This window comes from Gorilla gorilla, chromosome 2 (genome assembly GCF_029281585.2).
Source record: "Gorilla gorilla gorilla isolate KB3781 chromosome 2, NHGRI_mGorGor1-v2.1_pri, whole genome shotgun sequence".
In the NCBI taxonomy this organism is placed as follows: domain Eukaryota; kingdom Metazoa; phylum Chordata; class Mammalia; order Primates; family Hominidae; genus Gorilla; species Gorilla gorilla.
The window spans coordinates 20,089,994-20,112,997 of record NC_086017.1 but is presented as its reverse complement, the minus strand read 5'-3'; the positions used below and the strand labels follow the sequence as shown (position 1 = coordinate 20,112,997).

General features: G+C 45.8%; 1 protein-coding gene across 4 annotated transcripts in view; it reads right to left on the bottom strand.

Moving 5' to 3' along the window:
• Nucleotides 1–1,317: 1,317 nt before the first annotated feature.
• Nucleotides 1,318–23,004, bottom strand: part of TATDN2 (TatD DNase domain containing 2) — a 32,885-nt gene continuing 11,198 nt past the window's right edge. The window contains exons 3-8 of one of the 4 annotated variants that reach the window (XM_004033596.5): nt 21,994–22,527; nt 11,656–12,540; nt 6,050–6,177; nt 4,076–4,259; nt 3,475–3,653; nt 1,318–3,319 (exon numbers count right to left, since the gene is read on the bottom strand). In XM_004033596.5, the coding sequence (XP_004033644.3) occupies nt 3,513–3,653; nt 4,076–4,259; nt 6,050–6,177; nt 11,656–12,540; nt 21,994–22,527 (1,872 nt within the window). In that variant the 3' untranslated portion in view covers nt 1,318–3,319; nt 3,475–3,512. Of the gene's footprint in view, nt 3,654–3,777; nt 3,875–4,075; nt 4,260–6,049; nt 6,178–11,655; nt 12,541–21,993; nt 22,528–23,004 lie in introns of all 4 variants that reach the window. The other 3 variants (XM_004033595.5, XR_010132761.1, XM_055382939.2) reach the window with 3 other exon arrangements.

The window sequence follows — 23,004 nt, the reverse complement described above, 5'->3', positions numbered from 1 at the left end:
AGATGGAAAAACAACAGAAAAGCCAAGAACAGTCACAAGGACCATCACTGAGTGGACAAAGCCAACTGCACATTCAACTGTGAAGGAACTGAAACAAAGTTCAGGACGATGCCAAAAATACATAATCAATGATTGTATCTAAAAGATGACGCAGCAACAGAGACTTCAAAGGTGTTCAGCATTCTTGGAAGGAAGAGAGCCTTTCTTTTTATGCGTAAGTTTACTTTTTTGGCCGGTGCACTTGTATTCGAGAATACCTTAGTACAAAATAGGAGGGCTGAGTGCAAATAATGAAACAGAATTTCCTCCAGAGTTTACCCAGAGGCATCAGGAATTCACAGTCCAACGCCCACCATCCAACTGATTCATCAGTACCCCCAGGGACTAGATTTTTCTTCCTCCTACAGCCTTGAGCTGGAAACAAAAAAAAAAAGAAAAGAAAAGAAAGTATCTACATAGGTTAGAAACAAGCAGTGCATCTGAGTTCCCAGACAGTAAAATTACTTAACACTCTAAGGCTGTAGAACTTTAAGAATTCTTTTCTGGGGGAGGTGGGGAGAGGGGGAAGACAGAGTCTCGCTCTCTCACCCAGGCTGGAGTACAGTGCTGCGATCTTGGCTCACTGCAACCTCCACCTCCCGGGTTCAAGTGATTCTTCAGCTTAAGCCTCCCGAATAGCTGGGACTACAGGCGCGTGCCACCCCGCCCAGCTAATTTTTGTATTTTCAGTAGAGATAGGGTTTCACCATGTTGGCCAGCTTGGTCTCGAACTCCTAACCTCAAGTGATCTGTCCGCCCTGGCCTCCCAAAGTGCTGGGATTACAGAAGTGAGCCACCATGCCCGGCCGAACTGTAAGAATTCTTATATGCAGTTTAATTTTACAGAGAGCCACACAGATACTCAAGAAAGTCTCCAGCTGGCCGGGCGCGGTGGCTCACGCCTGTAATCCTAGCACTTTGGGAGGCAGAGGCGGGTGGATCACGAGGTCAGGAGATCGAGACCATCTTGGTTAACATGGTGAAACCCCGTCTCTACTAAAAATACAAAAAATTAGCCGGGCGCGGTGGCAGGCACCTGTAATCCCAGCTACTCGGGAGGCTGAGGCATGAGAATGGCGTGAACCCGGGAGGCGGAGCTTGCAGTGAGCCGAGATAGTGCCACTGCAGTCTGGCCTGGGCAAAAGAGCAAGACTCCTTCTCAAAAAAAAAAAAAGAAAGTCTCCAGCTATCGGGATTCTTGGGTTACAATGCTGGCCAACAACCAGACTAAACCACTGCATCACTCAGGTAAGTCTACACAAACACGGAGAGACTGGGTTGGCTAGAGGATCCATCACTTTATTTTCAGAAAAAGATGGCCAAAGAGGGGAAAAAGTACAAAGGCATTCCCACAGCACAGTGAAAACAATCAGCCATCCAAAAAGCTGAATCAAAAACAATGCCAATCAGCTTTCACACCCACACAGGTGAGGTTTCACTGTGCAACAGCACATAAATGATAATCTAAATCCTAGAGAGAAAAGTAGATAGCACCTTGTGCTTTTCCTTGGCAGGTGGATGGCACAGGCTTGGAGACTTCCATGTCATCTCCGCTTTTCCTCCTCTAACACAGGGCTGGTTGGTTTCACCTGCAGGCACTACTGACTTCAGGGCTTGCTGGAGAAGAGATGGTTGTGCTGCAGTTCACTTGGTGACTATAAACACTTTGATATGCTCGGCAGTCCCCCAAGTCTTCCAAGCAGGAAATCAGGTCCCCCCCGACTTCCCACATGGGCCAATCTGCAGCACAGACAACATAACAGCACAGCTGATCCATGAAGACAGACAGTGAATCAAGGCTGAGTTCCAGGCCAGTGACTTGTGTACCAGGGGCAAGATGGAAATACCAGATAGGAAATATTAAATCCATTCCATTTTAGCTCACAAGGCTCAAATGCGCCTTCCAAAAACACCTAGAGGAATTTAGGATTCCATAAGGGATGTATTTTACAATTTAAGCCTCCAAGAACATAGACGAGGGACTCCAGGTGACCTATCCGCCTCATTGCAGATCAGGGTGAAGGATCCTTTGAAACAAAGTACAGTCTCCTCTCACTTAACCCTGGACCATTGGAACCTCTAGGGCCTGTAACGAATATACCTTTACAAGGCACCAGCAGGCGGCAGAGCAGAGCTCAGGACTTGAGATGACTCAGTTGCTCAAAAGGTGAAGGAGAGGCTCTCACTTCTAAAACACAGAAAGACAGGACACAGGAGAGGCAAAGCCAAGGGGGCACCCAGGAGATGCGGGAGAAGGACTGGTACATTTGCGGACACCAGACCTGCTTATTCTGCATAGACAATATAACATGGCTGAGCTGCCCAGCAGAGCTTCGAAGAATTACGTTGATTCACCTCTCAACCTGGGCGGGGCACACAAGGGACTGTACACAAGATGAAATGAGGATTATTTTTGGTCAAATGTTCCCAAGAAGGGGGCAAAAGTGAAACAAAAGGAGGCTGGCAACCCCTGACACAAGACTAGCAGGTAGTTTCTGCTGCAAACTGAACCTTATCAGCTTAACACACCCACACAGCAGCCCTGAGGGCATCAGTGAGTAGGAAGTACCTCCTTTGGGGTCCTCTTCCCCAAGAAAGCCTCTTCCTGGAGTCCCCCAGTCTGTCCTGGATCTCCATCATGGACAATGAGTGCTCCTCTGCACCCCCCCCCATATCAATGGCAGTGGAACCAATGAGACCAGCAGCTGAAGTCCTTCTGCCTGTGCCGACGCTGGAGTTGACACCAGAAGAGTGACAGTCAAACTGAAGAGTTATCCAGGGAAGGAAGGAGGACGACTTCACTGGTTGCAAGAAAATAAACCTCCGAGATAGGTCTCCAGTTAATTTCCCCCAAAAAGTTTCCCAGTTGGAAGTCTGTTTTTAGAACCGAGAACCAGGAACTGAGTTACACACCCACATGTGCTTAGACAAGTAGGCGGGTGACTTTATTCACAAACTACTCAAAAACACAGGCTGCAGAGAACAGAATTTGGACTGCCAAACTCACTGTACCCTCATATCACACTCTTTCTTCTTTGCTGCCTACCCTGGAGCATTTTGGCTGGGAGGCAAAATCCCAGTGCTATTACAGGCAGTCCCCATACCCCTCATTCCATGCCCACCCCACCCCACCCACCACCCAGAAGCTGAAGCCTTATGACCCGCTTGGAGGAAAACATCCTGTCCTGGTTTTCTGTGTTCCAATCAGCTCTCTAAACACATCCTCGACCTGAGACACAGACTTCAAGCCAGCCTGTGTTCTGTCAGGCTGCTGGTCGCCCTGGAGGGTGGAAGAGAAAAGGAAGAAGGTTCCAAACCATGTCACTCAAAACAAATCAGGCTTAATGCTCATACTATGTTTATATTCTTTACATTAACAAAATGCAACAAAAGACTTGTCCTGGTTTTTAAAAAATACAGAATGAGTTTTACGACCTTTTCTAGGAGACTCCCGAGGACTGTACCTTCTCTGCTTAAAGACTATAGAGGCGACTGGTGTTCTCACGCAAGGCAGCCAAGGTGAGGGAGAGTGGCTGATCTTTGACTCTGGCAATCTCTCGGACCGTATGCAAGGCCAGGCCCGGGTGGGCATACTGGCAAAGGCTTTTGGGAACCTGGAAGACATCAAGTGGTCATAACATCATTGTGCCATGTGTGCACAGTCATAATCTAGAACTCCCTCCCTGTCCCTTCCCCAGCAAGGACCTCTTTGGGGCTGCCCTGTAGAGACCCCTTTACCTGCAGGTGCAGGGAGAGTCCTAGTCATGGGGGCTCTGGGTGAGCAGGGTCCCACGCTTCCTTGGACTACCCTCTACAGGGTAGGGCTTTGCACTGCCTGGAAGAGAGTGGTTACCCTTCAGCTTCTCAGCCCCCTAGACTTTTGGTTCTGCAGAGTAACAGCAAGGAGGCATCTACACAGCCCAGGATGAGACCTGGAAGTCACTGGGGCTCTGGCCCTGCCAACCTTGTAAGGGTGACCACCCACCTCCCCACCCTCTCCCTCCGGTGCCTCCACTCAGCCTGAAGACCCCCTTACCTGACGAGGGAGGAAATAGGGAGCATCTGTTTCCACGATGATTCTCTCCAGTGGGATCTGCCTCAAGGCTTCCCGGGCCTCCCAGGCGGAGGAGTATGTCAGCACTGCCGTGAAGCCCACAGACATGTTGGGAAAGTACTTCAGCAGGGGCTCGATGACCGGGTAGCTGCCGGTGAAGCAATGCCTGGAGACAGAACTCCATATCAGGGCTGCTCGCAGTCCCCTCTGCAGCAGCCCCCAGCTCCCCCCACACCCATCACCCCTTTTCAATGATTCCCAGAAATGGAAAGACTGCATCCTAGGGAAGGACTCCACAGTAAACACAGACAAGGGCCGGCTCCAACACAGGAAGCCCCGAGATGGCACTTGGTGAGTGATAAGAGATCACTCAGAGATACCACGCACACCACAGAGTGCTCTGCAGTCACCTGAGATGACCACCACAGAGAACACACGGGGATAGGAAATGCTTCTAACACTGAAGAGGAGCAAAATCAACAACTGTGGCCCCTATGATGACAACGACAGCATATAAAAACTATGCCCATGTAGTCAAATGAACTGAAAGGAAATCTAACAAAATACTGGGGAGTCGAACTACAGGTGAATTTTCTTAATCTGATACCTGTTCATGTTCTTGGTGCCACATATATAGTTACCAATCTGGAAATTTAGGGCCTCCTCCTGCAATACCACCTCGTTGGGTCACCTTAGCCCTGGCCTACCAGCCACCATTACATTTCCTTCAAAGTTAGCCCAAAATGAAGTAATGAAAAACCAACCGACCCAGAAAAGCCAACTGACTGCCTCATCATTGGTGTCTGCAGCAGCCAGGGGTCAGAGGCTTCACTCACTCTGCTTAGGTACCCAAAGGCCCTGACAGCCCCATCCTCCTTTTCCTGCCATCTGACAAGACCCGATTTGGGTGCTAGAGTCCTTGTTATTCAGCCAACCCCTCTCAACCATCTTTAAGGAGCCGGCCAGGCATCACCTCCTGAGTCTTCTGGCTGGGCTATGATAATGGGCCCCTGCTGTGGCTCCCACAGCACCTATGACCACCCAGTCCCACATGCTATGTAGGCAGAAGCCACCATCCAACCTGTCTCCTGGCAGCACCTCCAGATGTCCCCAGAGGCAAGCCAAAGCCCGGGACCTACACATGGCAAGAGTTCAGAAGTTCAGAGAGTTTACCAAACTGAACTTAAGCACCCATAGATGCCATTCTGATAAAACATCACCTTGATTTTCATAACTGGGGAGAAAGGAGCTTTCAAGTTCAAAATAGGAAAGAAAATGTCCTTTCAAGTACCCTAAGATGCTCTGTGTGCTAAGCCACCACACCCCACAGCAACCTCTCAAGATCAGCAATCCTCACTGCTGAGAACTGAAACTCCATTTCTGCCCATCCCCAGGATGGGGGCACAAAAGGCCCCTTGTGCTCATTGGTGATTTAGGGTTATTAGTTCAAACCATACGAAGTTACTATTTTGTAAGCAAAAAAAAAAAAAGGTCAAATATGAGAAATTTCAAGTGGTTTAACCTAATAGTTAATTCTTTAGAAAAGACAGTGTATAGGCCAGGCACGGTGGCTCACGCCTATAATCCCAGCACTTTGGGAGGCCGAGGCAGGCAGATCACGAGGTCAGGAGTTCGGGACCAGCCTGGCCAACATGGCAAAACCCCGTCTCTACTTAAAATACAAAAATTAGCTGGGCGTGGTGGCATGTGCCGGTAATCCCAGCTACTCAGGAGGCTGAGGCAGGAGAATTGCTTGAACCCAGGAGGCAAAGGTTGCAGTGAGCTGAAATTGCACTACTACACTCCAGCCTGGGCGACAGGGTGAGATTCCGTCTCAAAAAAAAAAAAAAAAAGAATAGATAGTGTATAATGACAGAATACGATCATTGCTGTCCTCATCAACTTGACAGAGGATGTGTTTCTTTCATTTGCCCGCTGAAGTTCCAGTCTTCTAACCTATGGATCTTGTAGTCAGGGGGCACAAACTTTTTCATGATTTCTAGCAGATCTTCATCAGCTTCTCGGCAGTGGATCACCAAGGGCTTCTTTAGAGACACAGCCAGCTGCAGCTGTCTCTCAAATACCTAGGAGAGGACACAGAGATAACCCCTGTTGGTTAGCAGCACTTCAGAAGTCCATCACCTCTGGAACGCCCAGTCCAGCAGGCACCCCCTGTGTCTCTCTTTTTTTAACTATATAATGTAATAATAGCTAATGATTATTGGTCACTTACAATAGAGCCAGGTAGTGCCCAAAGCACTGCAGGTCTATCATAACCTGCAGTCCTCACAACCACCGAGGCAGGTGCTGCTGTCTGCGCAGCATGCAGTGAGGGCAAGTCAACTTGCAGCCAGCAGCTATAGCACCAGGATCCAAACTTGAACCCTGGCATTCCACACAGTAACCACTATATGATGCCGACCTGGGGTGGCAGGGGCAGGGCAGGGATCAAGAACATAAAGCGCAAAGTTAATGTCCCTCACCTCACTGTCCCCACCTCCGCTCTCAAGAGATACCAACTTCCAGACCTCTCCTATGCAGAGCTGTTGGGGACGGCAGGGCGTGGTGTTTGTGTGTATCTCCAGCAAGGTGCCTGGCTCTCAGAAGGTACTCAAATATTTGTTAAAGAAACAAATACTACACTTATTTTCTACAACTTGCTTTTTGTTTTTTTGTTTTTTTTTTTTTTGAGACCGAATCTTGCTCTGTCGCCCAGGCTGGAGTGTAGTGGTGCAATTGCAGCTCACTTCAGCCTCCACCTCCTGGGTTCAAGCGATTCTCCTGCCTCAGCCTCCCGCGTAGCTGGTATTACAGGCAGGCACCACCTTGCCTGGCTAATTTTTGTATTTGTTTGTAGAGATGGGGTTTCGCCATGTTGGTCAGGCTGGTCTCAAACTAACCTCAACTGATCTGCCCGCCTCAGCCTCCCAAAGTGCTGGGATTACAGGCATGAGACGCCATGCCTGGCCAATTTGCTTCCTTTACTCAATCAAAATCGGGTATCCTCGCAGGTCAATAACTACAGATATACTTTACTCTTTGTAACACTACCCACTTTTAAATCTTCACTATTGTTAATTTAAATGAAAAAAGTAGAGTTAGGACCTGTTCTTTCCTCTAACGAGCCCAGGTTTAGAACAAAGAAAAGTATTAATTCACCAGGTGTGGTGGCTCGCGCCTGTAATCCCAGCACTTTGGGAGGCCAAGTCGGGTTTGAGTTCAGGTGTTCAAGACAAGCCTGGCCAACATGGTGAAACCCTGTCCCTACTAAAAATACAAAAATTAGCTGGGTGTGGTGGCAGGTGCCTATAATCCCAGCTACTTGGGTGGCTGAGGCAGGAGAATCCCCTGAACCTGGGAGGCAAAGGCTGCAGTGAGCTGAGATCATGCCACTGCACTCCAGCCTGGACAGAGCAAGACTGTCTCAAAAAAAAAAAAAAAAAAAAGATTAATTCATTATAAGCAAATTACCTCATATTAATGTTTCCATGAATAGTTTCTACAACTGTGTAACATAATTTGTGTTTATGTTTTTAGCATCAAACAATGAGATACTTTTGGTAATTTGAGTCAGGTGATATTCACTTGAGACTATTTACAAGTCTAACACCTGTACTGCCTGTTCTCAAAATAGCAACACTAAGCCAATACCAATTCTGATGTAACTTTTGTTTAATCTGTGTTTTCAACGAAAGGAAAATGACCACAGACATCAAAATTATAGACTGCTTGACAGAGGCTTTATTTAAAGCCTGGCCAGTTCCACTATCAATAGGTGGCTGGAGCCCCTCCTATTTGCATCTGCTAAGCTGTTCATCTGTCCTCCCCGACCCCTACGCACAGGCAGCAGAGGTTTCAAGAGATTCCAATTCCAACATTTCATTCCTGCCTCTAAAAAATTATCCCTCAGAGTAGTGAAATAAACTATCAGAGCTTTAGGATAGAATATTACACAGCTGTTAAACATTTTTCAAAGTATAGTTGATGAATGGGAAAATTTCACGAGTAGAAAAGACACTTAGAACTATTTAATTTCCTAATTTCTTTCTTTAACACAAGCACACGCATCCAACCTACGACAGGTGCATGGAAGACAAGCCACTGTGCAATCGTTCCTTGCAATTTTATTGTACCTTGCAATTTTCCAAGGGACAATAACATTACATTTATAATGTTTCATAAAACACATCCAGATTTCAAAAATGTTAAGAAGGAAGAAGAATTCATTAGAATGCAGGAACTTGTGGTTGGACAGGAGCTATTTGCAGCATTTGTCCTCACCAGGAACCCAGCTGAAAAACAACAGGAGTGAAGGAAGTACAGATGAGTTATTACCCAGTATAATTACTCACTTCTACCTGCATAAGGTTGGCTTCCTAACTGATCCATTATTTCCAGGGATTCCAGAGTTAGTCTCTCCTGGGAGTTGCCCCAGGCATCTCTTGCATATTTATTACCTTAATAATTAATTAATTCCTCTTTAACACAAGTAAAGAGATACAGCCTGGGTAGGGAAGGACAGTCTACTCTCCCTGGCATCCCTCCCAGATGCTGACATGTGCAACTTACACACAAACTATTCAGGATCTAAGTCTTATGAGTTACATAGTTAATCTGTAAACACCACAGATCAACAAAGAAAACGTTAACAGTAATTTGCTCTAACCAGCAGAATAACTATAACTACCCATTCTTTCCCCAATTGTTTTGCTTTTCTCTATTTTCCAATCCTTCCAGAAAATTTTAGGTATATCGACCAAACTCTCCTATAATGAGCCGAGTCTGGCACCCTATCATCTTGGCCAGATACAGTCCTTCCACAGGCTTTTTTTTTTTTTTTTAACGTAATAAAGATGGGGTCTCACTATGTTGCCTTGGCTCATCTTGAACTCCTAGGCTCAAGCAATCTCCTGCCTCAGACTCCCAAAGTGTTGGGATTACAGGCGTGAGCCACCTTGCCCAGCCCTCTATAGGTTCTTCTTCTTCCCTTCACAAGATAAAACATTCAGCAGGACACATCAAGAACTTGCTAACTGCTCTTTTAGGTAAATGCAACTCAGCACTGACATCCAACTAGGTGCAGTTGCCAGTCACCACCATTCACCTCATTTGGGTGCCAAATTTTTTATTTACATCAAAACAGTGTCCATATCCCCCACCCAGCCTAGGAGTCTCTGGTGTTGACAAATATTTTCTAGTCTTCCTCCCCTTTACAGGCAGCTTAGCCCTCTCCCAGCCAGCAATTCCTCAGACTCATTATCTTCCAGTCTTGAGTCAAATCTCACCAAGCCAAATGACATCTTCAAGACTGTGTTTATCCCCCTATGCCTATCGCTTCTAGTTCAGTTTGTTGTGCAGGTCGCCCCATGGACCTTTAAGTGCAGACCTGAGACCCTGATAATTTTGTCTTGAGACAGGGTCTCACTCTGTCACCCAGGCTGGAGCATAATCATGGGTCACTGCAGCCTCAACCTCCCAGGCTCAAGCAATCCTCCTGCCTCAGCCTCCTGAGTAGCTGGGACCCCAGGCATGTGCCATCACACCCGGCTTTTTTTTTTTTTTTTTTTTTGGTAGAGATAGGGTTTCACCATGTTGGCCAGGCTGGTCTCCAACTCCTGGCCTCAGGTGATCCGCCCGCCTTGGCCTCCCAAAGTGCTGGGATTACAGGCATGAGTCACCACGCCCAGCTATACCCAGCTAATTTTTGTATTTTTAATAGAGACAGGGTTTCGCCATGTTGGCCAGGCTGGTCTCCAACTCCTGGCCTCAGGTGATCCGTCTGCCTCGGCCTCCCAAAGTGCTGGGATTACAGGCATGAGCAACCGTGCCCAGCCATACCCAGCTAATTTTTGTATTTTTAGTAGAGATGGAGTTTCACCATGTTGGCCAGGCTGGTCTCAAACTCCTGCCTTCAAGTGATCCACCCGTCTTGGCCTCCCAAAATACTGGGATTACAGGTGTGATCCTGTAAATACAAAAAATTAGCTGGGCGTGGTGGCGGGAGTCTATAATCCCAGCTACTCAGGAGGCTGAGGCAGGAGAATCGCTTGAATCTGGGAACTGGAGGCTGCAGTGAGCCAATATCATGCGATTGCACTCCAGCCTAGCCAACAAGAGCGAAACTCTGCCTTAAAAAAAAAAAAAAAATTAGCCGGGTGTGGTGGCAGGCACCTGTAATCCCAGCTACTCAGGAGGCTGAGCCAGGAGAATCACTTGAACTGGGGAGGTGGCGGTAGCAGTGAGCTGAGATCGTATCACTGCCCTCCAGCCTGGGTGACACAGCAAGACTCCATCTCAAAAAAATTTTTATTTTTAATTAGCCAGGCGTGGTGGTGTGCACCTGCAGTCCCAGCTACTTAGGAGGCTGAGGTGGGAGGATCACTTGAGCCCAGGAGGTCAAGGCTGCAGTGAGCTGTGGCTGCACCACTGAACTCCAGTGTGGGCGACAAAGACCTTATCTCTGAAAAAAAAAAAGAAAAGAAATTCTAAAATACTACAACTCTTACCCTGCCAAAGCACTATGCTCAAAAAATATTGGGAGGAAAAAAAATATTAGCAGGGGCCAGGCGCAGTGGCTCAGGTCTGTAATCCCAGCACTTTTCGGACGCTGAGGCAGGTGGATTACTTGAGGTCAGGAGCTCGAGACTAGTCTAACAAACATGGTGAAACCCCACCTCTACTAAAAATACAAAAATTAGCCACGCAAGGTGGCATACACCTGCAGTCTCAGCTACTCGGGAGGCTGAGGCAAGAGAATCGCTTGAACCCAGGAGGCGGAGGCGGAGGCCGCAGTGAGCCGAGATCGTGCCACTGCCCTCCAGCCTGGGTGGCAGAGTGAGATTCTGTCTCCAAAAAGAAAAAGAAAAAAATATTAACAGAGTATTAGCCATGATCTCTGGTTGAATGGGAAATTATGCATTTTTTCATATTTTTTCAAATATTCTGCAATGGGTATATTTAAAAAAAACAATGCAGGCCAGGCACAGTGGCTCATGCCTGTAATCACAGCACTTTCGGAGGCCAAGGCGGGTGGATCACCTGAGGTCAGGAGTTCAATACCAACCTGGCCAACATGGTCTCTATTAAAAATACAAAAATTAGCCGGGTGTAGTGATGCACGCCTGTAATCCCAGCTACTTGGGAGGCTGGGGCGGGAAAACAGTTTGAACCCAGGAGGCGGAGGTTGCAGCGAGCTGAGATCGCACCACTGCACTCCACAACCTGGGCAAAAGAGCAAGACTCCCTCTCAAAAACTAAATTAAGAAAACCTAAAGTTTATTGCTTCCCAAGAAAGAAAGAAAACAAATGTTTTGACATTGATATCATCCATAAGAAGTCACAAAGTACTTCTCCCTCATCTTCCATAATAAAGCTGAACAGTAACAAATAGCTTGTAAAGCATTTGACAAATGGCATCTAGATGGTCTGGATGAGAGCAAGCACACTGCGTTTTCAGGGATTCTCAATTATTTAGTTCTAAAATTAGATAAACCCTTATTATCAGGCTTCAACAACTAAAAGAAAAATTAAAACTATAAGCAGACTAAAGAGAGCCTTGTTACCTTGTGCTGTTCTGGGACAGGCGTGGTGCACTTGTAAGAGTAATCCAAGCCCATTTCTCCAAATGCCACAGCCTTAGGGTGCCTTAAGGCTTGCAAAAGATTTCTTTCTTGACTCTCACTGTAGTAACGTGCAAAATGAGGGTGACAGCCAAAGGCCCCCCAGACCAGATCCTCTTTCAACAGCTCCTCCCATAGGCAATCTGTCAGGGTGCGGGGATCACAGAAGTCAGAGATGCAGCCCTGAAATTCCTTAGGGAAGGAGCTGCTGTAAATTTTTCTGAACTTTGTAAAGGTCCCTTGGAAAGATAGCTTGGAATAGAGCATGTCCAGGTGACAATGAGTGTCAATGAAGCCCTCCTCTAGGCTTGGCTCCAGGTGGCTCTTTGGCAGGGAGCTGGATGCGTGTCCTCCACAAGGACGTGGAGGCATCTCCTCTTGGAATGTTCTTTTCTCCTTCACCTCTCTTTCTTCTGAGCTTCTGGAGAAGCGAAATGAACGAGAATTCTGGGACCAGCCTTCCTCTGAGGCCTCCATGTCTCTGGAGGTGTTTTGGACACTCCCTGTAGAGTTGGGGGAATAATCACTCATGCGGCTCCGGCTGCTCCTCCCAACCTGGGCTGCATCGTTGCTGCTGCTGCCTGTGGAGGGGTAGCTAGAAGGCTTGGGGCTGCTGGTCCAATAGCTGGCGTAGTCACACCAAGGACTACTGTACAAATGAGGAGGGTACATGACATAGTCGGTGGTGAAGGAAGAAGGCTCCGGAACGGCTGAAGGTTTCAGGGAGACAGGTTCCTCCTGAGAGAATCTGACTGTGGAGATCTCCTCAACATCAGACCAGTCACTTCCAGAAGAGGGGTGCTCCATCACCACCTCCCTATCTTTATGCTGCAGAAAAGAAGGCATATAACAGTGGGTTAGCCTTCCGATGTGAAGATGGCCTCCCAGGCTGTCATCAGCTGAACATAAACCCTGGCTTGTTCTTCTGGCCATGGTGATGGCTTTGCATTGGCTCATTAGCTCACCCTGTCACCTGGTTTCCTTACAATTTCCACAAATGTCCAGAACTGAGCCAAGTTACTGCTGTGAACAGCTGTATTGGGTTCAGGGAATAGGCCTGTGACCATGGCCTCATCATGCTACTCCTAAAGGTGGTGCTCTACCTGCATCCCTTTCTCTTGAGAAAAACTGCTCTCTAGAACACACTCCGGATTGGAGATTTTAGAGAAAAGCAGTGCCCAGCTTTTCCTCTCTGACACTGTCGTCAATATATTCAAAATGTAAAACTACAACAGTGGTGGCAGTTGTATTTTTTTCAGACAGGGTCTTGCTCTGTTGCCCAGGCTGGAATGCGGTGGTGAGATCTCGACTCACTGAAACCTTGAACTGCTGGGCTCAAGTAATCCTCTTGCCTCAGCCATCCAAGTAGCTGGGACTACAGGCATGCACCACCACATCTGGCTAATTTCTTGTAGGTAGGGGGTCTCCCTATATTGCCCAGGCTGGTCTCAAACTCCTGGACTCAAGGAATCCTCCTGCCTTGGCCTCCCAAAATGCTGAAATCACAGGCATAAGCCACCACACCTGGCCATTGTGACAGTTTTTAAATGTGTCCCTGAATTATTTAACCCTTCTCCCCATTGAGAGTGGGGTCTATGACCCCTCCCCTTAATCTGGACCTACCTAGAGACTTACTTATAGCCAAAAGAATGCAACAGAAGTGAAGCTGTGTAACTTCCAAGGCCAGGTCAGAAGGGCCTTGTAGCTTCCATCTGGTTCACTCCACTTGTTCACTCTGGAGCAAGCCAAGCACCATGTAAGAAGTCCGGCAACCCAAATGACATCCTGCTAGAGAGGCCACATGTAGGTGTGCCAGTTTACAGCCTGGCTGACTTACTGGCTGACAGCCAGCATCTGTCCACCATGTAAGCGAACATCTCGGATGTCCAGCCCAGTCACACTCTCAGATGACGACAGCCCTCGCCAAAATCTGAAAGGAACTACATGGGGCTCCCCAAGAAACACCTGCCCCAGTCTAGGCCCTTCCAAATTCCTGACCCACAGTACTGAGAGCAAAAGAAAAGTTATTTTAAGCTACTGACTAGTAATAGTAACTGAAACAACCATCCCTTGCATTAAATCGGCTTAGTCCTACTAGAGAAGGTAAGCGCCACAAGGTCAGGAATTTTTATTTTTTTTCCACTGATGTCTCCCCAACACCTAGAACAGTGCCTGGCAGATACTGAGTGCTCATGAATATCTGCTGAATTAATTTTTAGAATAAATGGTGCCTCAACTTAGCATCACATCTCCATCAACTGGGCAGCATTTTAAAAACAGATTTTTAAGGCCCATTCCACCCTGAGATATTGTGATTCAATAGGTCCAGGGTAGGGCCAAGGAATCTGCATTTAACTCTCCCCAGAATTGTGATGCAGACCAGGTTTGAGCAAAACAGCAAGCACATCAATATCAATTCATGCTGGAAACAAAATTTAAGTGCCATCATTTCTTCTTAAAGCAGCCATCTATACCTGCCAATGACAGAAGGCTTGATGAGCAAGAGGCCTTACAAAGTTCTCTTAATACTTTTATGAGTACATGTAATTCACATAATAAGACATTCACAATGAAAGTGCATTCTAGCTGAATTACCTGATTAAAATGGAACAAAACTGTTTATGTTGGCTGTACTAATATTTCATACCCCTATCTACACTCTAACAGGAAACAAGTATTAGTAACCAACACTTAAATGAATTACCCATTTTCCATTTTATACTTTCCTGCCTTAGACTTCTTACAGCTACTGCTTGAATGGCAGAAATATCCAAACAAGAATCTTTTCTAAAATGCAAGCTAACTTAAATGTAGCACATTTTAAATTTAATCTGAACTCCTGAAGCTGGGTGATGGGCACCTGGTGATTCAATACACTATTCTGTTTACTTTGAATGTTTGCAATTTCCCCTAAAACCTTTAAAAACTTATCTATAAGGGAGAACAATCCTTCAAAAACTATCTTGGTTATAACAGAAAATTTCCATCAACCCAGACAATAAAAAATTGCAGTCTTGCCTAAGCTTGACAAGGCTTTTGTGTTCTGTTTTGTTTTTTTTCCCTGCTGAATTTTCTAGTGAAACATATTGGAACTACAAGTCTACTTTTGTATAGATGCACCTGAAAGTTAAAATGTTTATCATATACAGTAACACATCGTTAACATGTCTGCAAAATAATTGGAGGTGGTCACATTATGGCAATCCCAAAAACACACCTCGAGGAAAAACGGAAACAGACTGCCTCAATGTGATATGATGACTATTTGCAACTAGGAATAAGATTTCCAAGAACAATACACAGATTCAAAAAGTACTATATTCTCATCAGCAAAAACGAGACATATGACCCCATTTTTTACAACAAATAAATTACAACATTTTGGAGGGAGAAAAGGATGAATCTATAGAGACGAAGAGACTTGACACATTTAAAAATTGCCACATACAGTTCTCATTTGGATCCTCTTTCAAATGAACCAAAACAATCATCAAAGAAACAGGGAAATGTGGAAATGTAATCACTGACTGGATAGGAAAATGGCAAAGTAAGGAAAAAAGCAGTTTCAAAAATGCAGATGTAACTAGAAACATATACCATAAACAGACATAATAATTATGTCATCTAAATCCTTGAAAGGCTTCTAGAGTCAAGTTGGCCAAGAAAATGTTTTCAGATTTTTTTTTTTGTCGGGGGGTGTGGGGGAAATAGGAGGAGACTGCCTATATTCAAGACTGTCTCAGCCGGGCAAGGGGGCTCACGCCTGTAATCCCAGCACTTTGGGAGGCCAAAGCAGGCAGACCACTTGAGCTGAGGAGTTCCAGACCAGCCTGGGCAACATGGCAAAAGCCCATCTCTACTAAAAATACAAAAAACTAGCCAAATGCAGTTGTGCACGCCTGTAACCCCAGCTGCTCAGGAGGCTGAGACATGAGAATCACTTGAACCTGGGAGGCAGAAGTTGCAGTGAGCCACTGTACTCCAACCTGGGTGATAGAGCAAGACTCTGTCTCAAAAAAAAAAAAAAAAAGACTGCCTTAGTTAGTTTAAGCCTGTATGGTAAAATTTAAAGTTACATTTATTGAGCACCTACTACTGGGCACTGAGCAAAGAGTAATCATGTATGAATTCAGAGTTCCGCATGCTGCAGCCCACAAGAACATTTCTAGGCTAAAGATGGATTGAACAAATTCATCTTATTTTACTCTTTCCTGAAACCTCACTAAACAACACACTGCCTGCTGGTGTAAATAAAGTTTTATTGGAATACAGTCAGGCCCATTCACTTGTACGTTGTCTATGGCCATTTTCATGCAGAGTTGAAAAGCTGCAACATAGGCTGTAAACCCAAAAATGCATCTGACTCTGTATTAGCTTTTTACAAGTGGTAACATTTGAAGAGCTAGCCCATTTTACACACAGGAAGAAACTGGGGTTCAAAGAGGCTGACTTTCTCAAGATCCTAATTCAAGTGGCAGGGCCAGGATTTAAACCCAAATGGTCTGATCCCAACACTCACATGCTCACCTACCATACTGTGCTGTCTCCAAATAGATAGGTAAGAGAAAACCTAATTGTCGTCCAGTCTCATAAATAGAAGTTTGGGTATAACTTTAGAAAATTCATCCACACAATGGAATTCGAGGCAACCAAGTAAGATGATCTACATCAGACAGAAAACACACCCATTACATATTTGGGAGGAAAATATCTTACAAACCTACTTTATGTGGGAATTTCCAATTATATATATAGCATATAGTTTTTGTCCTTCCCACCCAAAAACCCTTCTAAAGTTACAGGAAATATATCCGAAAAGGTATAAACCTACAAGGGGAAAGCACACAAAATGAACAGCAAAGCAAATTAAATAAGCATTGGATGTTATTCACAGATAACAGAGCATAGAAAACAGATGGGTTAATGATTATCAGCCAAGAAGATCAGATGGCCAAAACCTAAGCCTTCAGTGAGGAAAAACCCAGAACCAGACTACAGGACCCCAGAAAGACTCAGGAATTGGAGGTGCCAGACCTCCAAAGTGAGGGTGAAGCTGCAGATGAAAACAGGAATTAGCTGAAGTCGGTCAAGATCTCCAGACCCCTGCTCCCATCCTGTGCAGATGGCCTGCCCTTTCCCCACCGAGCAAAAGACAAAAGTTGATGCTTGGAAAAGTTAAACCAAGGGGACCACAGAAAAATAAAGGTGCAATGAGCTATGATCATGCCACTGCACTCCAACCTGGATGACAAAAACTTTTTTTTTTTTTTTTTTGAGATGGAGTCTTGCTCTGTCGCCCAGGCTGGAGTGCAGTGGTGCAATCTCGGCTCACTGCAAGCTCCACCTCTCAGGTTCACACCATTATCCTGCCTCAGCCTCCCCAGCAGCTGGGACTACAGGCGCACGCTGCCACACCTGGCTAATTTTTTTGTATTTTTAGTAGAGACGGGGTTTCACCGTGTTAGCCAGGATGGTCTCGATCTCCTGACTTCATGATCCACCTGCCTCAGCCTCCCAAAGTGCTGGGATTACAGGCATGAGCCCCACGCCCAGCCTAAAATTTTTAATTTTTAAAAGTTCTGGCCGGGCATGGTAGCTCATGCCTGTAATCCCAGCACTTTGGGAGGCCGAAGCAGGTGGATCACCTGAGGTCAGGAGTTCAAGACCAGCCTGACCAACATGGTGAAATCCTGTCTCTGCTAAACATACAAAAATTAGCCAGGCATGGTGGTCCACGCCTGTAATCCCAGCTGCTCAGGAGGCTGAAACAGGAGAATCGCTTGAACCCAGGAGGCGGAGGTGGCAGTGAGCTGAGATCACACCACTGTATTTCAGCCTGGGCCACAGAGTGAGACTCCGTCTCAAAAAGACAAAAAAGAAAAAAAAAAATTGGCAGCAATAAAAAAAAAAAAAAAAACACACGCAGGAAAAAAAAAAAAAAAGACCCAAAAAAAAAAATCAACATAAACGTTAGAAGATAAACTTGAGCCAGGCGCGGTGGCTCACGCCTGTAATCCCAACACTTTGGGAGGCCGAGGCGGATAGATCACCTGACGTCAGGAGTTCGAGACCAGCCTGGCCAAAATGAAACCCCGTCCCTTCTAAAAATACAAAAATTAGACAGGCATGGTGGCGTGCGCCTATAGTCCCAGCAATTCAGGGGTCTGAGGCGGGAGAATCGCTTGAACCTGGGAGGCAAGGGTTGCAGTGAACCAAGACCAAGCCACTGCACTCCAGCCTGGGTGGCAGAGTGAGACTCCATCTCAAAAAAAAAAAAAGAAGATCAAGTTGAAGAAACCATCCAGAAAAATTTTTTAAAAAGGATTCACTGGGAAGAAAAGAAAATTGGAATTTCCATCCGAAAGACCAAGCACAAAATAGACGGTCCAGAAAAAGAAGAAACAGAAAAGAAATCAAATAATCAAAAAATTTTCCCAGAACATTTCTAGGCTAAGGATGGACTGAATAAATTCGACTTATTTTACTCTTTCCTGAAACCTCACTAAAACTAAAGAATCTAAAAACCAAACAAAAAACAAATAAAACCCCTCTACAATAACAAAAACACCAGAACAGGAAGAACAAGAGACTACAGTGATCACGCATTGGAGGCTAGAAAGCAGATGGCCAAATAACACCTCACTGGCAGACCAAGAGAAGGCTGAGACCTAAGCTAGGCACCAGGAAAGCTTAGAACAGAGCAGGCACTCGCAGTACGGGGCACCTTGGGAACTGGAGGAACTGGAGTTACAGAAGAACATTAAAAGGAGGAGGACAGGGTGAAATCTGGTTTCCAATGAGTTAGATCCCAGATTCCCTCCTCATACTCAGAGAAGGTGAGTTGTTTGAAGACAGTAAAACAAGAGGATCTCTAGAATAAGGCCTGGTCAGCTCAGTGGAGGGCACTGGTACTGCACCAAAAAGACAAAGATTAAGTGAACGCTGAGGCCGCCCCCGCAGCCGCCCCTTTCGCTACCCAGCTCCCCAGACGCCTTTCCTCCTAAGCAGGCTGAAAAACACTCCTCTGGGCAAGGTGACCAGTCTCGAGGCTTTCCTAAAAGCAGTGACATGGCAAGGGGAAGAGGGTTATGTTCTCCCGATCATCCCAAAGCAAAGCTCAAAGTCTTTACGCTCAGAGCTTCCAAACAGCTTTTTAATCCTCCCATTCTTGACCATAAACAGACAACCAAAGATTAGCAGACATGTGAAGACAGCCTCTAACACGGAAGAGATCCAAAGAAACGGAAAGAAGCAACTTAAAGAAAACTAAAACCAAGCCAAAAAACTACCATGAACTCCCTAAAAGAGATAACAGAAGATGAAACAAGAACAGAGATGTTATTAAAAAACAAAAGAGCTCTTGGATAATAAAAGCATGACAGTAGAAAAGTAAAACTAAATAAACAGCTGGGTTGGAAGATAAAGAAAAGGAAATATCCTACAAAGTAAAGCAAGAAATTGGCTAGAAACAAGGGAGAAAGGCAATAAAATTACAGGACCAGTCCTGAAAAATCCAACATCCAAATAAGAGAAAGAAGCTAGAGAAGCTAGAGAGAGAAAGAGAGAAGAAAAATATGGAAAGAAAACATCAGCGAAGTACAGTAATTCACGAACTTTTCCCACAGCTAAAGTACAAGGGTTTCTAGATTGAAAGGGAATGTCCCATGCTAAGCAGACACCACCACCATGAAATTTCAGAGCCCTGAGATCAAAATATATTCTACAAGATTCCACAGAGAAAAAAAAAAAAAAAAAATACAGGTCGGGCACAGTGGCTCACACCTGTAATCCCAGCACTTTGGGAGGCTGAGACGGGCGGATCATGAGGTCAGGAGTTCGACACCAGCCTCACCAAAATGGTGAAACCCCATCTCTACTAAAAATACAAAAATTAGCCGGATGTGGTGGCACATGCCTGTAATCCCAGCTACTCACAAGGCTGAGGCAGGAGAATCGCTTGAACCCGGGAGGTGAAGATTGCAGTGAGCTGAGATCACGCCACTGGACTCCAACCTGGGCGACAGAGCAAAACTCTGTCTCAAAGCAAAAGAAAATAAAAAATAAAAAATCATATACCAAGGTTCAGGAACCAGCATAGCTTCAGACATCAAGAAAACCAGAAGAGGCCAGGCGAGGTGGCTTACACCTGTAATCTCAGTACTTTGGGAAGCCTAGGCAGGTGGATCACCTCAGGTCAGAAGTTTGAGACCAGCCTGGCCAACATGATGAAACTCTGTCTCTACCAAAAATACAAAATTAGCCTGGTGTGGTGGCATGCGCCTGTAATCCCAGCTACTCGGGAGGCTGAGACAGGAGAATCACTTGAACCCAGGAAGTGGAGGCTGCAGTGAGCCAAGATCACACCAGTGCACTCCAGCCTGGGCAAGACAGAACGAGATTCCAGCTCAAAAAAAAAAAAAAAAAAAAGCCCAGAAGAAAAGGAGTAATGCCTTCAAAATCCCAAACAAAACAATTTCCAACCTGGAATTCCAAAACCAACCAAGCTTGTAATCAAGGTTAAAGGTAAAATAAAGGCAATCTCAGACACACGTTTACCAAAAAAAGTTTCTCCATGTACCCTTTCTCAAGAAGCTACTAGAAAAAGTATTCCACCAAAATGTGAGAGTAAACCAAGGAAGAAGAACATGAGAAGACACAGAGTAGAGGTAGCAGAAGACTCAATCCGGGAGAAATGTGAAGGAGGCTCCAGAGAGACAGCTGCCAGCTGGCCTGACGGCAGGCAGTCCAGACCAGAGCAGGACAACAGAGGGCTGAGGACATATACCTCCAAGAGAGAAAAAAAAGAAACAGATTCCTTATTTTGACAGTATTGAGAAGGATTTTACAGCTCTCGCAGTTTGGGGATGAATTAGTGAAAGGTACCGGGAAAACCAAAGGAAAAACAAAGTAATGATGAACTTTAAGGAAAATAAAGTTTTACAAGAAAGAAAATGTGATCAGAGTATACAAGGCGACTCAGCTGTGAACATGGCAGTAACAAATCTTAAACAGACTTAACCCAAAAGGTATTCAAGCCACACAGGGAGGCTGCAGAAAGGGGAAGCTAATGTGTCCCTGGGTGTGGGTGCTTCTGAAGGAGGTATAGAGAACTAAATTCTCATCGCCCAAGCAGGAAGTCCTCAGACATCTAAAACTGAAAAACTGATCAACAGTAAAGATTATTTAGAAACATGGGTAAGTACTAGAAGAAAGAGCTAAAGATGAGAGAAGCTGCCTGCAGAGCAGTAGTAAGGGATGGGTGGAGACAAGTAAGATGGAGGAATGCGGCCTGGCGCAGTGGCTCATGCCTGTAATCCCGGCACTTTGGAAGGCCAAGGCGGGTGGATCACGAGGTCAGGAGTTCGAGACCAGCCTGGCCAACATGGAGAAATCCCATATCTACTAAAAATACAAAAATTAGCCGGTTTGGTGGCGCACACCTGTAATCCCAGCTACTCAGGAGGCTGAGGCAGGAGAATTGCTTGAACCCAGGAGGTGGAGGTTGCAGTGAGCCAAGATTGCACCATCACACTCCAGCCTGGGCAACAGAGCAAGACTCTGTCCCAACAACAACAACAAAAAAAAAAGAAAAAGATGGAGGAATGCTTCCCCTCAATTATAAGCTATGTTAAAAATCACTAGTTTCCGTCCAATGACATCCTTCCCTTCTTCTCTGGTTATCCAGGTACAAGTCTGCCTAGATAAAGGCTGATTTTCCAGACTCCCTTGCAGCCAGGTGTCAGCTGGGTTTCCCCGCTCTTGTCAACAGCAGATACAACATGTGCAACTCTTGAGCCAAGCTCTTAACAGGGAAGAAATGCACTCTCCTCTTCCCCTTCCCACTGGCCAGAATGCCCACATAACAAACCCTGAGTCCTATCAGAGTACCCATTTCACACCAAGAGATGGACACTGTGTTGAGGGGTGATAGAGAATCAAGACAAAAGGTACCAGTATCTCTGACATGATGGAGCCATCCTTCTTAAGCCAAACTTATATTCTGTTTAAGCCACTGTGATTTTGGCCTTTTACACAGCAGCTAAACCCATATCCTAACATACAAATCCTTTAAAAAAAAAAAAAAAGCACTTAGTTTAGGTTTATTAATAACTCTGAAAATCTGAAAAGTATGTTAGAAGAAAACCATCAATTTGTTTGCTGGAGGCCTGGTTAAGTAAAGTACTGTTTTTAATTAGTAACACTTAGGATCAAACTAGAAAGATAGAACACATTTCATCAAGAGAACTAAAAAGTCAGATGCCTGGTGCAAGCTTTACTCACCTTTTGGATTCCTAAATGAGAGTCAGAGTCATCCAAGAACTCTAGGGGTGGAGAGCATTTGTCAATGACGGTCCTTCGGTCCCCAAGGGGCTCCTCACTGGGTTTCTCTTGAGGGTCTATAACTACTCTCCTGTCGTAGAAGCTGCTCCTCTCTGGCACTGTCTTATCCTCCTCCACGCTGATCTCTGGGGTTGAATCTTTCTCCTTCTGAGCAGCAGTGACTGTGACACTCCTGGCTGCTCCTTCTGCAGTCTTGCCTGGTCCTTCACTCCTGGCTGGTCCTTCTCCACGGCTGGGACGCTCTGCTGCGCTTGGTTTTGCCCGAGTGGCAGCCTCTCCCTTCCTTTTTGGCATCGATTTCCCCAGGATGCCCTGGATAGCCTTCAGGTAGATCATTGTGGAGCCCTGGTCTCGAAGTCTATCCCTCTTCCTTTTCTGGACCTTGTTGGGTTCCTCAATTGTATCATTCTGACCCTCAGCTTCAGCTGCAAATTCAGAGTTTGTGGAGTTATGAGAACTATCTTTGGAATCAACCTGGAAAAAAAAAAAACAGAATTGAAAGGGCTGTTCCAAGGGCACTTTCGTACATGAAGCATTTGGCAAATTATAAATCAGTGGTGGTTCTACCAGTCAAAGGGAAAGCGACTGTGGCTAAGGCAAAGGTTCTCTCCGGGTGGTGAAGTGGCACTGTAAGAGGAGCTGATTGCTGCCATTTCTTAGCACTCGCCTTCTCATGCTCAGCAGATGATATCCTCTCACTGCGCAGGGGGAGGGAAGGAGCTGAAATGAACACTCTCATTAAACCAGACTGCAAGCTCCTGGAAGGCAAGGACTACACTTCAGGCAAAACAGCAGCTCAAGCTCTTCCCACTGGAAAGGGCCCTAGAAACCAGCTAGCCCAATCCCATATCTAAGGGTAAAGGAAACCTGAGGACCCAGTGAGGGGAAGGGCTAGCCCCAGGAACTCCAATCCCCTAGTCCTGAGTGCAGTGTTTTTCCCACCATACCCAA